This window comes from Malurus melanocephalus, unplaced genomic scaffold (assembly GCF_030028575.1).
Source record: "Malurus melanocephalus ecotype Western Australia unplaced genomic scaffold, MMel_1.1 scaffold_17, whole genome shotgun sequence".
NCBI classification, from domain to species: domain Eukaryota; kingdom Metazoa; phylum Chordata; class Aves; order Passeriformes; family Maluridae; genus Malurus; species Malurus melanocephalus.
In genome coordinates, this window is record NW_026623249.1 from 3,359,038 (window position 1) to 3,375,499 (window position 16,462).

General features: G+C 40.3%; 1 protein-coding gene across 2 annotated transcripts in view; it reads left to right on the top strand.

Annotated features, from left to right (window-relative positions):
- The window catches only part of GRAP2 (GRB2 related adaptor protein 2), a 39,773-nt gene that overhangs the window by 11,826 nt on the left and 11,485 nt on the right, over positions 1-16,462 (top strand). The window contains exon 2 of one of the 2 annotated variants that reach the window (XM_057388775.1): positions 13,624-13,790. In XM_057388775.1, the coding sequence (XP_057244758.1) occupies positions 13,713-13,790 (78 nt within the window). In that variant the 5' untranslated portion in view covers positions 13,624-13,712. Of the gene's footprint in view, positions 1-13,623; positions 13,791-15,579; positions 15,702-16,462 lie in introns of those variants that run through there. The other variant, XM_057388782.1, reaches the window with a different exon arrangement.

Here is a 16,462-nt window from a genome sequence, read left to right on the forward strand (position 1 = left end):
GTTGCATCTTTATATRTATGAATTATTGTAATTGATTTCTTTTAAAACCCTTTCAGAACTGTTCCCAAAAGCAGATGCAAATGGGCTGACTTTAATTTATAGAAAGGCAGTTTTCTAGCACTTAGGCCTTGTAAAAGAGGTTCTGTGTTTAAATGGAAGTTGAACTGTGAAGACCCATTAAGCAGAAAAAATACAGTTAATATAACAAAGGGGCTCCAAAGGTAAATATGGAAGTGGTTCCATTWTGCAATGAAGGTATCACAACCTTGCTCATTATATCATAACACAGATTCTACTAGTAGCATTTCAGTTTCTCTGACCTTACCTAAATGTGAAGCTTTGTATGTGTATCAGTTTGTCAGTTCTTCTCAGAATAAAGGCGGCTGTGAGCTGCAATTATGTATAGCATGTCCAAGATAAGAGGACCATGAAAACCTAGTTATCAGATTTTCTATATTTGTGTTTACAATATCATAGCTAAATGTATGCTKAACTAGACTTTTGTATTTCATTCTTCCAGAAAACACAAGAGAAGAGGAAAAATATACAAAGGAAAAGAGGCAAGGCAAACTTTTCACTAAAAGTCTTCACAAATTGTGCAGTCAGATTAAATTTTGTACAAAAATGGGTTTATGCTTTAAAAGACAAACTTTACTTTTTCTTATTGAGCTAACTGTAGTTTTACCTTTGTGCAAAACTGTATATTTTGGCACACAATTTAATTTCATTACTAGAGTACCAGATTTTGCACAATTGTCTATGTTGGCAGGACTAATCTTACGCACACACACAAAAAAGCAAAACAAATAGCAGTTTCATCATTGATTCTCTCCTTCTTCCCATTTTACACAATTTTTTATCAGCTGGCCCTATCAAAGAAYCATGCAGTAGCTGACTGGAAACATAGTATTATGTACCCAGCTGTATATACTAGCATATTTTCATAACATTTTGTTCACATATGCCATTCAAATATATTGCTTCAGTGCAGAGTCCAATATAAAATTTAAAATTGTTTTTTACTAGATTGGATTAATGCCTTAGTGTAATGAATTCTCTAGGCTCTGCTATGCCCAGAAACAAAGAAATTATAGCTTTCTGTTGMATCTTTCATCTTTTACATAGAAAAGAGGAGTTTTGTAAATATTGTAGAAATGAACCAATGGCATAAGGTAAACTTACTCCTATTTTAGCACAGATATTTACAGGTTGTCTCCCTAGATTTCCATTTCACATTGCAAAGTGTGAGATTGAGCATAGAACAACATTCATGTGCACATGCAGAGTGTATTCGTTTGCAAATCTGCATAAACACCAGAATTCCTCAGTTCTTAGTTACGATGAAGGAGCTCAGATTTATCAAAAGCATGCTAGAAACTATGTTTTATAGAATCCTCTCTCTAAAGGTTGGAAATAATTAATCTTGAGTATTCTTCCCCATATTTTGAAACCCAAATGTAAGGAAAGAGCCTTGGAATATCTGTATCTAATTGTAGGTGGGTTTTATTGGCTGTGGTTGGTTGTTTTTAATCAAGTCTGATAGTACCAGATTCTTGTTTCTGTTTTGACTCTTTTACTTTGGAAGTGACTTTTAAAAAGTCCTCCCTTATGGCATAAATGTATGAAATATATCATCACTCTTCATCCCAGTCTCTTGTATGATCAATTTGAGAAGTATAATTCTCCATCTGAATGGCAGCTAGCAGAATTCCCCAGAGCTGTTCACAGCTGATGTGATTCAGAGAGGCTTTGAAGGTATTTGAAATTATTATACCAAAAAACAGTTTTAGGATAAGTAGTCCGAGGATTTCACAGAGCCCAAACATGGTCTGATGCCCACTTGGGTCCTTCTTGACTGCAGTCTTTTACTAAAGTAGATCTTCTCAGGGGATAAAGATTGTAAAGGGCTACACCTGCCTAAAAGCAGGTGTATGAACATGTGCAGATTCCAGAACAAATTCAAAGGTATACATTTTGCTCTTTTTCTGCCCTTTATCCCTGTATCCATTTATCCTTCAGTGAGCCTTCAATATGAGCGCTAATACGCTAAATGCAGACAGTTCATTGATATATTGATAATGGTTCATTGATCATAGTGGTCTGTTGTGGCCCTAAATTTTATGAATTTACAAAGTGCAAGCTCCATACATAGAAGTGGATCCCTTGCTTGCACACAGAGGCAGGTGGAACCAGGATTGGTYTTCTGATAACAACAGGCTTGCAGTGTACCATGTCTCAGTTAGTGATGAAGCTTACCAAGAAAAGATGAGAGAAACTGAGAGGCAGTTAGCAAGATAAGGTATGAGGAGATTTAAAAGAAAGTCACATAGAAGGAAGTGGCTACATTTTTCATACTTCAGTTGTTTGTCTGGAGGGCTTGAGAAGGAGCTGCTCGACAGTTGTGCTAAAAAAAACAATTCAAAGCAACTTCCCATCAGGCGGCATTCCTCAAGTGTCTATTCTTAAGGAGCAGTCAGGGAAAATTCATTCTGTGGGAAGCAGTTAATGGAGCTGCATTACCGACCCCTTATTGCTCTGTCTGATAGAGAAACAGCAGGTTCATTCTGGCAGCTCCAGAGCTCTGATCAGTTCAGATTAGGGGCCCATCATCTGTCTGTCTTAATCAGGCATGTTTAGATATATTAATCATGATTAGAGGGGTGTAGTGCAGGGAGGGGGAAGAAATAAAGAGTGAGATTACTTTTCTCTAGCTTCAAATGCAAGCTTTGCAAATCCCACTGAGTCAAAAGGTGCTCATCAAATGAAAATTTAAATCCTGGAATGTTCTGTTGAACACTCCAGCACTAGATTTAAATCASTGAAGAAGAGACTCTTTTTCTTTCTCTCTCTTCTTTTTTCCATCTACCATCTTTGCATGCAGCAAAGAAGAAAATCAGCAGCTCATGCAACCCACATTGATTTTGACTTGATATACCTTGCTTAGCTTATCTGTAGCTCAAATTTTAGTAATGTTATTTCGAAATCAGCCATCATTGTAATAACCTAGACCTCTGACCCCTGTGTTCTTGTCATATTTATCATTCAGGAATGCACARGGTACCATTGCAACAGCTTCTAGGACTTATTTTGGTACTTGTTCGTGTTCAAAAGGGGCGGTAATAAATTGTAAAGATTTGGAAGAGGTTCTTTGTTTTATTAGTAGCAGCGCTTCTGTGCTTTAAAATTTGAACACTGTAAAGAATAATAAGCACCATGTGTTATATAGTGAGATGTGCCATATTTGCTGCTGTTGTAATTTAGTATAGTTCACAGATAATGATGGAGATAACTGATTAACACTTAAGAGTCTCTGAAAAAGACCAGCAAGGAGAAGAGAGTTTTTTTAGACCTGTCTCAATCCCGAGGATGATCAGAAACTGGTCCTGCTGGTGGAAGGCTCCAGAGCAGAGGTCAGGCTACAAGATCTATGGTCTCTCACCCTGAGTAACTGGCCCTCTTTTGCTCTTACATGAGAGAAATGTAGGACAGACTTGGAAAACGTGCTGTTATGAGAAACATTTTCTGTCCATCTTTTCCCATGGCCTCCAGCCTTATTTGGGTTTGCAAATTCATCCAGATTTCCAAGTGAAGGCACAAATTTTGGTGAACAGAGGCCTCCTTGACAGTGAGATGAATATTCTTTGGTCTCAGGAACCAATCCTGTTTGTGGGCCTAAGCTGGAAACCTCTTACACAGAACACTACAGAACACAGCAGGTATGCTTTGGCTATGTGCCCTCAAGAGCAGCTGGCAACACAGAAGCTGTAAGGCTGCTGCTCCTGTCTGGACTCTTGGGCAGCAGTTAAAGAAAAATCTGTGGAAATCCAGAAGAATTATTTAGTAATGAAGAAAAATAAGTCAAACTTCCCTTTTTCTGCTGTAATCTACTCCTTCCTCTGATGCTCCAGTTGATTCTGTGACAGTTCAGTTCTTGTGGTCTTGTAATTGCTGTCAAGATGATAATCTGGGATGTCACAAGACTGACTCGGTGTAATCATCAAACAAATAGAGAAGGTAGAGAACCTGACTGATTAGAATCAAGAAGCTGCTAGAGAGACTAATAATTCAGTAGCAGGAATTATGGAGTAGTGAACGGAGAAGAAGTTGGCAAGTTTGAAAGGATTTGACAAAAATACTAAATACCATGAAGTTTGTCAGTACTTCTTTAGAATAGAAAAGTAGAGGATCATAGCCATAAATTTCCAAGAAAAATTCTCTCAGAAGTACAGAGATGCTCCTCAGCTGAAATAGTAGGGGACATCTTTGGAAATCAATTAGCAGAATGATTGGAAGCGTTGTATGAATTAAATAGTGAATTAACACTGTTGTTCCAGATTGAAGCCACATCTCCTTGCAATAAATGGTGCTACATTAATGGGACCAGGCAGTTAAGTTGTACACTCTCCTGGTGGATACACAACCAGAGAATTAGAACAGTACTCCTAGAGTTATTCCTGTAAGAGAATTGTCTTCACACCTTTAATTTAAATAATTGTACCACATGTGCAAGCAGGCTGTAGTCATCTCAGCTAAACTGAATGTGATTTGTGAGTGTAATGGTGACAAGATCAGCACCAGAATAGCAATAGCTTTTCAACTGATGCTGATGGAAAAACCTGTGAGATGATCAAAGAAGACTGTTGCAGGTGAGCAACAAGACACAAAGCTTTCAAGACAATTTTTGCTAACAGGAAGCACAGCAAATTGGGAAAGAGCTCTTCCCAGATCAGTTCATAGAGCTCTGCAGGGAAGCTTTTACAGCACTGCTGCTCCTGTGCACTCAGTCCTGAAAAAAATAACTGCCCGCTAATGACCTGTCACTGTGGACAGCCTGAGCAGCTGTTTGCAGAGAGCAAAGCTGCGAGAGGATGAATTCCTCTGTGTGGAGCATATCTGAATGTGGAAACAGGAATCGATGGGAGATTGTGAAAGACAAGACAGCTTCCATTCATAACATTCAGCTTTATGTGGATTTACAGTCCTGATGCTCCCAATTCCACAGATGCTGAGTTATCACTTACAATTACTTACAACAATTGAAATCTCCCTTTCTAAAGTTTCCACACTTTGACTTCTGTTTCCCTTGTTGACAGTGTTACTTTCTGGAGGTGAACTAAGAACATGGGGAAGTAGTTTATATTGAGGACTAACAAACCCTGGCCACTTAATTCTTCATATATTATCAACTCAAATAATTCAGAGTAGACAAAATATTTGATGTATATATTTTGTTGGAAATAACCTTTCTTCTTTTCCTTTGCTTTTTCTTTTCTGTTTGGTTTTCTTTCTGGCTGCTCTATGCTTCCCAGATAGAAACTAAAGTAAATAAAATGTCTTGGGAAAGGATTCTTCTCTTGAAAAATTCAGGCTAGGAAAAAATCCTTACAATTTTTGTGAAACAATGTGTTCTTAGGCAGTTTTCAGACGTTTGCAGATGCATCTATTTTGGGTCACTCATTTAAGTGCAAAAGCAGGCGTAAGTTTATCTGCATCAAGCTTTTTTGATCCAGATCTTCCCAGACAGTATCATAACCATGGTTTGGCCATCCTGTCTAGATTGTGTCAGTAGTAGAGGATGACATAAGAAGTCTGCAGCAGGTAGTTGTGGAATAACCTGTCTGCCTGGCCTGGGTTTTACCCAGTTGTCTAATAGAGATTGGCTAAAACACAGATGCATGAAGTCTGATGTCTTTGCCATTAAGTTTGTTTCCATTACTTATGGCTGAAGTATCTGGATGTTTCTTTGTATTTTTCAACATAGCGGTGATGGATTTGTTCTGCAAGGTGAAGAGGTTAATGTGTTACTGTAAGTGTGACAGAGGAGGAATATATAGAAATGGAGAAGAAAGAAACTATAGTTATTCCCTATTCTATCCTATTTCCTATCCTTTCTCATTGTTGGGAGCTTGCCAGTTCTGAGTGTTTTGTTTATAGTAAAGAAAACCATATCTTTTATGGCTTGACATTTAATAGATTTAATATTATAATGCAGTAGTTCTGAATACATAACAGGAATCCTTGCAGTGTTTTGTGACATTGTCAGGCAGCAAGCATGAGTGACAAGACACCAGCAGTGTTCTTGCTGGGGGGCCCATTAGATCACATCATGGTAGAAAACAGAGAAATTAGGTCGTTCCAGCATGTAACATAATATAATCTGTCATGCTGTTCACAGACCACAAGAAAGCACAGAGCTTAAACCGAAGAAGACCGTGAGGATTGGTGTCCCACCTGCCTGTACAGAAATTTGTATTTCTCATGTATTGATAGCCACATGTAAAACTTTTCACAACATGGCAGGAGTTAGCTGCTTTACTCTTCTGTTAGGCCCCTGCCTTCTGAATCTGTATATTTTTTCATCAAAATATCTTTAAGACTCTACCCCTGTGCACGCTACCCCATTTTAATTTACAGTTATTCCAGGGAGATTATTGCCTCCCCAAAAGGCAGTTGTGTGTGTTTGTGTAAGAACTACCACCTACCAGCCTGCTGCTAGAGGTTATCTTGGACTRGCACACTGTGGATTTTTATTTTTTTTTAGTGAAGTGCCACAGCTCAAAGGAAAGGCTGAATTGGGTCAGTTTAAAGTTCCTCACAGTCCATAATGCTGTGCCCAGCAACAGCTGTTTGGAGAAGGAGAGTAAGAACAGGACTAATACATGTTGAAGCTTCTTTCCCTATGGCCTCCCAGATTCTGGTACTCTTGGAATGAACTTCTAGCAGTTATGTTATCAGAAATGATGGTTAAAAATTTCCTGTTTACCTTTTCCATCATTCTCATTATTTCTGACATTGCTTTTGCATTTGTCCCTCTGACAACTTTTTATAAGGGTGGATGATCCCGGTCTTTGATTTTGTCTTTCCTTGTTCAGAAACTTTCCATTCCTTTGGTCATCTTTAGTTACTTTCTCTCTACTATTTCTAATGCTACTGACTCTGTGTTTGAGATGGGGGGATGAGAATTAGCTGCTGTATTCAAGTGACAAATATTCAAGCAACTGCCTCAGGGATTTGTACAGTGACATGATGTTGCCTTCCAGTTCGTTTTCTGTCACTTTCCAGACACTTCCTAACCTGCTTTTGTGACTTTTACTCAACTGATTTACTTTGGTAGAACTCAAACAGCAACTCTAAGGTGTCTCCCCTAAATGGTAATTGCTAATTGTAAGTCCATTGCTTTGTTCACGTAGTTACGCTTGTTTAGTCCCGTGTCCATTGCTTTCACCGTCATCACCACTGAGATTCAATAGTATTTTTAAAACTATCTGCAAGGCATTTAGATTTAATTTGTATTACTGTGGATTTTTTTCTCATCAGTAAGTTTTGTCACTTCATGTTTTCCAGATCATTTATGAATATTTTGAACAGCAAATAGTTTGCTAACTTTTAATCAGTTATTAATCTTCTATAGGACCTTCCCTCCTATTCTTTGAGGACTTAGGAGGCCTTTTTAAGAGTCTTTGGTGAGAGACTTCATCAAAAATTACGTATAAATGCAAGTTTTATATCAGGTAAGCACCTATATCCACATGCTCATCAGGTCATTCGCACAATTCAGATTTGTATAATATGACTTCCTTCTACAAAAGCTATGTGAGGAGAAATTGGTATGTTATTTCTCACTTAGGGCCAGTAATTCTTTTCATCATTATCCTTTCTACCCATTTCAGGTATMCAGAAACCATACCTGCACTTTGCATCCCCTCCAAACACATTTCAAACATTGACATTGTGTTTGCTACTTTTTTCCTAGTACTGGGGCTGAGTTAAGTCTAGAATTGTACACCACAGTTTAATTGTTCAGCCTTTGTTATTTCGTGTTTAGTTTAGATTTCAGTCAAGACTTCTAAAATAATTGAATCCTTGAATTTACTCTTGTTCATTTACTCTTTTTTCTTAAAATATTTTCTTCCAATTCTTCTGCTTTAAATCATTCCCCTGGGTCTTCTCTGCAAAGAAAACCCCAATGTGGGGATCTCCTCAGATCCCTATGAAAGGTACATGGATGCAGAGAATTCGTTTAGCGTTTGTGTTTCATCCTTATCTTCTTTGAGCATTCTTTTTACACCTCAATCATCTGTCAGCCCTACAGACACACTCTGGCAGGCTTCCTGCTTCTGTTGTCTTTGAAATAATTTTATTACATGTTTTTATGTCTTTAGCTATTTGTTCCTCAAGATATGTTTTTCAACGTACTTATGGTTTCTCAGTTAACTTAGCAGATCTGTGCTCATTTCTGTTTTCCTTATTTGGGTAGAACTTGCACTTTTTGAGGGACCCTCCTTTACTCATCTGTTAAACCACGATGGGCTGAAGCAGCAGCAAAAGGCAATTCAGTTTGAACTGACACCACCATTTTAAATATGCAGGGTACCAAATATTTCTGATGTCAGAGACTGGTAATTGTCCGTGCCCACTCTGTCGTGTGRTAGACACAATTCTGTTCCTCTGTCCCCCATGGCCACTCTTGACTATCCCTGTCCATACACGTGGACCCATTACTGACGTGTTACACTGGCGCTGCAGGGAGGAGCCTGATGCAGCTCTCCGTCTCTTCCATGCCGTAGGTGGTAATGCACCTCCTACTTTGCAGCAAAGTGCCAGCGGAGAGCAGAGCTGCTGTAAGGTATGGGCTGAGCATGGCTCTGAGACTGGAGTGGGGGAAGCTGGGTGGGACAAGATACAAGGGAGGAAAGAGGGGTTTTGGAAGGAAAGGTGAAGTACTGCATGGTAGGGGAAGAGCATGGGATATCAGGGCCATCTTGTTTATCAGCTTTCACAACAGGGCAGTGCTTTTGGGCAAATCCCTATGCCTCTGCCAAATCTGACCAGCTGGAATCAGAGGGGGGAGGTAGGCAAACAGATGGAGGTGTCTTCCCACCACATCAGTCCCCCACACCAATCTTTCCAGCACAGCAAAGATTTGGGATTTTATAATCGCACACTATCGTGTGGTGCTGTGCTATTTACTTTGGGCCTACTGTTGATCAGCTTCCCATRATGCTGCACAACTCTACTCTGTCGTGATGGGAAGTAGCACAGAAGACTTGGGTTCCCTGGAGAGATTAAGCACCATCCTCATTTGGGGCATTTCTTATCAATTGCTGTTGGTTATTGAGTCCTGAAAGTTTGTTTGTTCTGTGAATCCAATTCCTAGGAAGCTTATTTTGTTTGCACGCAGGTTCAGCCAAAACACTATCCATTGCYCTGGGTGGCAGAATAGCCAAAACTTAAATGCGACAATTCTGAGTGTTTTAGTGACTTGTTCTCCCTTATAAATTTTACCCTCTTATCAGTGACAGTCAGGAAAGCTGCACTGTTAACTCCGTAGCAAGAGGTTTGTGTTTTTGGAACTAAATATTCCCATGACACTTGTCTGTGGCTTAGCTGGTGAAAACAAAGCTGTTATCTGCCACAGCTCTTCTAGATTACAGGTTCCTTCTCCATTGTTTCTGCTGAAATGTCATCTGGAGTTTCTGTACAGATGTTCAGGGTTGAATCCTGTCCCTGGTTGCTCATCAGTCCAATAGCTTGTTCTTGCAGAGCTGAACAAAGACACAGTAGCTCGTGCTGTATATCTTGGTGCAAAACCTCACTGGATGAACCTTCAGACTGGATATGTGTGCATTTTTTTTATGCCACAGGTGTACAAGTAAAAACTAGTTTTCATAAAGCTCTATTAAAAGAGAGCATTGTTGTAATTTTGCTCTCCTTCTGATGTAAATATGTGAAATTGAGGAAGGCTAAGGCTGAGGCTGGGCAGTCCCTGAGTGATAAATTCTTCATAGGTGGTGACCTTCCCTGGCATTATTACTGCTGAATTTGGAACTAACATGGTGTAGGGTAATGGTGTTAAACTCTCTGGGACTCTGCTGGCAGACTCTGTTGCTTGCGGACATGTTTTAGGCCTTGGCACTTTTTATTAACAGACTCACTGATGTTCTTGCTCACGGAATGTGTTACGCCAAACTAAAATGCCTACCTTGTGGTCAGAAAGCCATGCTGCTTTTCACTTTCCTTTTGTGAACTTTCTGTTGTACCAATCCCAGAGAATTGCTGTAGCATTATGCCGCTTGAATCCACCCTGTTATGATGGGGAGCCACAGAAAAAATTCACCTGTGTGCAGAAAGCCAGCACAAAATGAAGGGTACTGGTCAACTCACATTCAGAACTGAAAAATCCCTCTTTGAACATTGCATATGTTTCATGCTAAACTGTCTACAAAGGTGATTTTCACAGAGAACATTACKCACAATCTAAAATTGTCCTTGGTTATCAAAAGCTTAAAGGAGTTGTACCAAGCAGTTAAAAGCTGAATTTGTCGCTCTCTCTGCAAACTGCASCACTGTCCTTTGGGATAAAAGGTGCTTGAGAAATGTAAGTTGTGATAATAGCAAAAAAATTCCTGTCTCTGTTGTGGGGTGGTGCTCAGTCACACACATGCAGAGAGGAAAAGAATGGGCTTATGGCAGGGGAGGCCCAGCACTGACCCATGTGGAGTGGGGATTTTCTAAGTTACAGATGGAGCGAGGCACAGGATCAGAAAGCCAGAACTGGTTTGAAGTTCAGGTGCTGAAAAGTGGTAGGTTGGAGTTCAAAGATAGGATTATTGGCTAGTGTTGCTTTAGTAGTTGGTGGGGGAAGAGCTTAAGGCCAGWGCATTACTGCATTGCTGATTTATCAACAGCCAACACTGTAGACAGTGTTTGAGCCACTTCTAAATCCAGCCGCTGGCAATGAAAGGCACATTTAATCCTTGTGTTAGGTTGTTTGAAGAGGTATCTGTCTCCCAGTCTCTCCCCAAGGCGGGGATTGCTGAAATTGAAAAGGAAGTGAGAGAGAAGATTTTAACTGTTTCACAAACTCTTCTGCTTTAGAGAGGGCCACATTCCAATAGCACCTTTAATATTTGGGATATTGAAAAATTAAAGGTTTTCTATTCTCTTGCCCCCTGAAGAGAGAACCCTCACTGTCTCGTTTGTGAATAAGGGACAGAAATCAAAGACAGGATTTTTGTTTAAATAATTTATTGTTTTTAAGCATGTTCTTTTTTTCTAGCTGGGTTTAATGGTCTGCACTTTGGAGTTCCAGGATCCATCTGCGTTGTTGGCTCTGATCTCTCTGCAGCARGCAACCACTGCAAGATAAAACACTGAAAAACAACCCTTATTAAAGTAATTCTCCTGTAGTCTTTTTCTTCAGTTCTCTTCCATGAAAGAGTATTATTGTTTAGCCAGTTCACTTAAGGGTTAAGTCCTCTCCAATTTAATACTCCTATCTTCTATTTACACACAATGGGGCTGACACTGCTTGTGGGGGGTTATGGACTAAAGATCCAAAAACATCTATGGAAGAAGACAGTTCTCAAATAAGGCCTGAAGTACACCTGCAGAGTAACACCAATGCCTTGGAATAACAGTAGGGTGATCAGAGGGTGACTCTAATCTGCAAAAGGTATCAAAATTAAGAAGTAAAGAGCATCAGTAGGTTGACAGAGAGAATAGGAGGTGAAAGTGTTTGGAAGAGCTGTGAAACCGAAGCCTGAAAATAAGGTATCAATGTGCTTGGGGCTGTTACAGTTTAGTATTGAAGAGTATTGAAAGCCTGAGGCAGCAGGCTGAAATAGCACGTGTAAGGTGGATCTCAGCAGTAGGGTACTCAAACCTACGTGGGAGGCCTGACACTGAAGCAACCCCAGTTGCTTTAGAACAGACTCATGCTGAATAAGCAGAACTCTCTATGGACTGCCAAAAAATTTGCTTTGGTGCTGTATACCTTTCATCAGTCACATCAATATAAATTCACCTGTAAGCAGCAAAAAAGAGAATGGTACCAGAATCTGCTAGGAAGCATATAAACATCTTTTTATAGTTAGAAGTGATTGTAACATATCTCAGAACTAATATCCAGGGATGTTATGGCCCCTCTTGTGGATCACTTTATTCAGGCATCTTTAAGTCAAGTGGAAAGGGACTCTGCAAGCAAGAAATAGACAATTTAGCCAACAAATAACTGCTTTATACAGTGTACACCCACAGAACCTGAATAGGATTTAATGAAATATTTTGCTAAACATTAGCCTACTCTTCACCTGTGTAAAGGCACCCAAAAATTCTTTATAGGCATTAATCAGAAGTGAAGRGTTATCCTGTGTGGTTGCCACCTGCCACCAACTGGGTCAGGACTGATGGCACTGGCAACTGAGCTCAGTGACCTCAATCATTCATGACAGGTCCTCAGTCAGACTGACTATCCCAACTAAACTGTGATTTTGTTTTTCCTCTGAGGTTTTATATCTTCCCATATTGGTGGTTTTCTTCTGMAATCTCTGGACTCATGCTGGTGCAGTCCCAACAGCCCTACCTCTATAGTTTTTGTCCTGCAGACTTTCTCCCAGCTGATTCCCAGCAATTTAAGTTGCACTGTATCAGAGCTGGGCACTGGATCCATGTTACACAGGTCATTAAATCCCTGGGCCATGTGTCAAAGGAGGAATATTACTGCATGTATTGAGCAGGAGGGTTACACTAGTGTTTTGCTTTTAAAGTGGCAAAGTTCTGGAACTTGCTCYGTATAACCACTTTATATTTTGGGGATCTTGTGTCAGTTCCAATACACAAGAAATATAARGTAGGATTGTTTGTTCATACGGTGTCTTTCTAGAGCTTTCTGGTTAAGAATGTTTTGGATTACGCATGATGGCACTTCCTCTCAGGCCATAAAGACTGGGTGTTTTTGTGAGAATTAAGGTTAGATAGTGAACTTGCAGCTTTAAGATCTTTGTTCCCAGATGAATCTAGGTGAAAAATCTAGCCGAAAATTACTTCTATATTGGAGCTGTCAGATAATCTTCACAAGCCGTGCTGCAAGAGCACCTGCCTGTCTGTTTCTTGTCCCTGGCAGCCCCAGGTGAGCTGTGGGGTGCATGAGCTAGCCATGGGAAATTGGTACTTCTTGATTACCAAAATGGTCCTGCTGGGGTACATCCGAGTTATATGAGCAGGAAGTGGTGAAGGAGCAAAGCTCATCTTGCCACTTCCCCTGCCACATTGCTTTGGTGCTGAAAAGCAGGCTTTGGTTTGCAGGCTGTCTGATACATTTCAGGCTCCTGGGTTACCAACACCAACATAGGCGAACTCTGCCTGCTTCAAAATAGGGAATACAGCCTTTCTCCAAATAGCTTTTCCTAGCTGAAAGTTGTGGTCACCCATGCTAAGCCATCACAAAGGAAAAACTTTCAACCTTCAGTATTGTCCAAGAAAAAAATTTTATTGCAGCCCTGTTTGTTTTATCCACAATTTACCTCACTCCTGAGGTAAAGAGTAAGTCACTGCAGGGGRCAAATGCATTTTTCTATTGCAAGACAGAGTCACTCGCTTTATTAGGAGCTATGGCAGCTGTGGTTGGTCTACACAAGTTTTTCCCATGAGATTGCTCTAGAGAAAATGATCTGTTGGAATAATCCTACACTACAGCTTGTTTGTACTTCTGACTTCAGCTAATTAGGGCCTCAGCCAAGCCTTCTCTTCTACCTTTCTTTCCATGTCTAGTAACTAATGGCTGCCAATGGTTGATGCATSCTTCTCCACATACCACTTACAGCACGGCCTGTCTAATTTCAGGAGGCTGGACTCCACAAGCTACTCCAGTAGCTCATAGATGTTGACAAGTGTATGCTTCTTCCAGCTTCGCTCTGCCCCTGAGACATAGTATGGAAGCCATTGCTAAGTTTGATTTCACTGCTTCTGGAGAAGATGAGTTGAGCTTCCAGGCTGGGGATATGTTGAAGGTAAGTACACTCCCAGACTTGACTAAACAGCATTTTTTAAGAAGTCTGCTGACAGGTCTTTCTGTGCTTCCATTTGCCTTGACAAAACAGATGAAGGCAGACATCTATAAACTAGGATACAAATGCAGGATGGCTATCTCTAGGGTTTGAAATAGGTCAACCAACAATTCCCATGTTACTTGAGTCTGTGTCCACTTTTCTTGATTTTATGTCCATAAACTATGGATTTAGTTGCCCTGCAGTCCKCCAGTAGTCAGCAGGGAAGGTTAAGTACCTTAGCTGGGGCAGAGATCAAGATCTTTGATAGCTTTTGAGGGTTCTGGCTGTTTTCACTGACTGTGTAAATAGTCCACAGTGACTACCTTATGATGACTTTGTCTAAAGGCAGGCAAGATGAGTGCTGTCCAGAGAGATTGCTGACTTCCTTATTTCCAGCTCTTAAGCTGTTCAAAAGATAACTATTATCCATTATAAAATTTATATCTAACTTTTCACTGTTAATAATTATTGTTAGATGCTGCAGGGTTTTTAGGCAATTGCAAATAGAAAAGTCCATGAGACAGTCTGTCACACACATAATGGAAGGGTTTAAGAGTTCCTGGTTTCATAATGTAATATACACCCTTGCAGGAATTTAGCTATGGGACAATGGCAGAAGTTGAGTTGATCATATACAACACAGAGCATCTGGAAATCTCTTTAGAGTTGATTTGTATATGTTATAGTAGAACAGTTCTTGTTAATGCTACCAAAGTCCAACAGATGAACTCACCCTAATTATTTATCCACTTCTCAGCCCCAGATGTTCTGTTTCAGTTGAAAATGCCGGCGTATTACTCCTTTCGAAGGCCTTAACTCTGCCACTGTCCAAAGAGATGTTGTACAACAACAGGATGTAAACCCTTGTTTGGCCAGGGAGGCTTTGCTACCTCTCTGTGCAGTCCCACRTATTCCAGTTAATAATCAGATACTGGATCTCAGCCTTGCCTTTTCCGTCACCATCATTTTTTATTTTACTGGCCTTTTAATTCTTGGYACTTAGACAAAGTTGATAGCACCCAGAACTCATTAATACCAAATTTTTCCAAAGAGCTGTGAGAAGGTTCTGGAGAAATCACTGTCTCTCTTCACCACAGATAAACACTTCTTCCTAATTCTTCCCCAGTCAGTCCCTGCTATCCCATGACCTTTACTGACAGTTTTTTTTTCTCAGGAAGTCATTCTCCAGAGACTTSCATCAAGTTCTGGCTGGGATGTTGGTGTTGGCCAGATCACTTTTCTTTCTGTTCCTCAGTTTCCCTTCCTGTAAAATCATTATAAGCTAGAACTTCCATTCAAAGTACGATGGAAGCTACTGATGAAAAGTGTCAACACTACACGCCAGTTTTATTATTATTATTATTAGTTGTCATGGAGAATTCATTGCCAGAAAAATCAAAYTGCCTCTTGCTTTAATGTCGCTGAGGTAAACAAAATAACACCTTAGCCACCCGARCCATAGTAGCAGTAAATTAACCTGAATAACAACTCTGTTCTGGCATAGGCACACATATATTCATGGCCCATCATGAGCACCCTCGTGCTGCCTGTAACAACCTGGTGATTTATAAAGGAGATAAGATGAAGTATTGATGTAGAGATTAGAAAACAGGAAACATGAGGCCCTCAACCAGCAGTGACAGCAGGAAATCCACTCTCTTACAGCCCCCCCACATCCTTCTCTGAGAGGATGACACACTGAGAGAAACCTGCCTGCCCTGCAGTGGCAAACAGCAGGTGCATCTTTCCAGAAACTCCCCTTCCAACAGAGAAGTGCCTGAGCATGAGCCTGAAGTAACTGTCATCCCCTGTGTTTGGCCACGGCAGGAAAAAAAGATCCACCCAGGCAAGAGGACAGCAGTGACTATACAAGTAGGGAATTCCGCATTTTTCTATTCCTTGCGTTTTCTGAATCCAAATGCATAAAAAAAAAAAAAGGTCTATGTGGCAGGGAAGGCAATGAAGAATTGGCTGCAGAGACAGTAACGTCCTGTTGCCAATATGAAGCAGTTAGAATGTGCCTTAGGCTCCTAAAACCATGAGATTGGCTCACATTATAAGTATTATTACTGTTAACAATAGATTTTAAATTGTGTCTTTTCYACTTGCTTTCTCCTTTTAAAACTGTCATGGCTCATGCTTTTAGACTCCTCTMCAAAATCAAAAAGAGCAGAAACATGGTCTATTACATACAGCAGAATCTGTCCCAGGAGCTGAAATGTCAGGCAAAACACCAAAAACAACAACATATGCAGTAAAAGCCCAGCATGGTTGTATTCCTGTCCTCTCTTCTSAACTTAGGGCTGTATCTTGGGCCATCAGCCAGGGTGTTGTGAATTTGGGCCCTCCCTGGTCAGCAGTGAAGTTCCTAAGAACCATTATTCTCAATAATATGAGCACACTTGAAGCTGCTCCAGTGTGTGATGTGGACTCACTTCCTGCTAACCTATAATCTCCTATGTATAATAGTGTCTTGAAAATACTTTGTGCTTCCTACTTYTATCTATCTTGGCAAAGCTCAGGGCAGCTGAAGACTTAACCCACTAAAGAATCTCTTGTGAAATGACATGTGAGAGTGCATGGTAACATCTGTGCAGTCGTAACATACCCAGATAGAGCTACATATCCCTCCA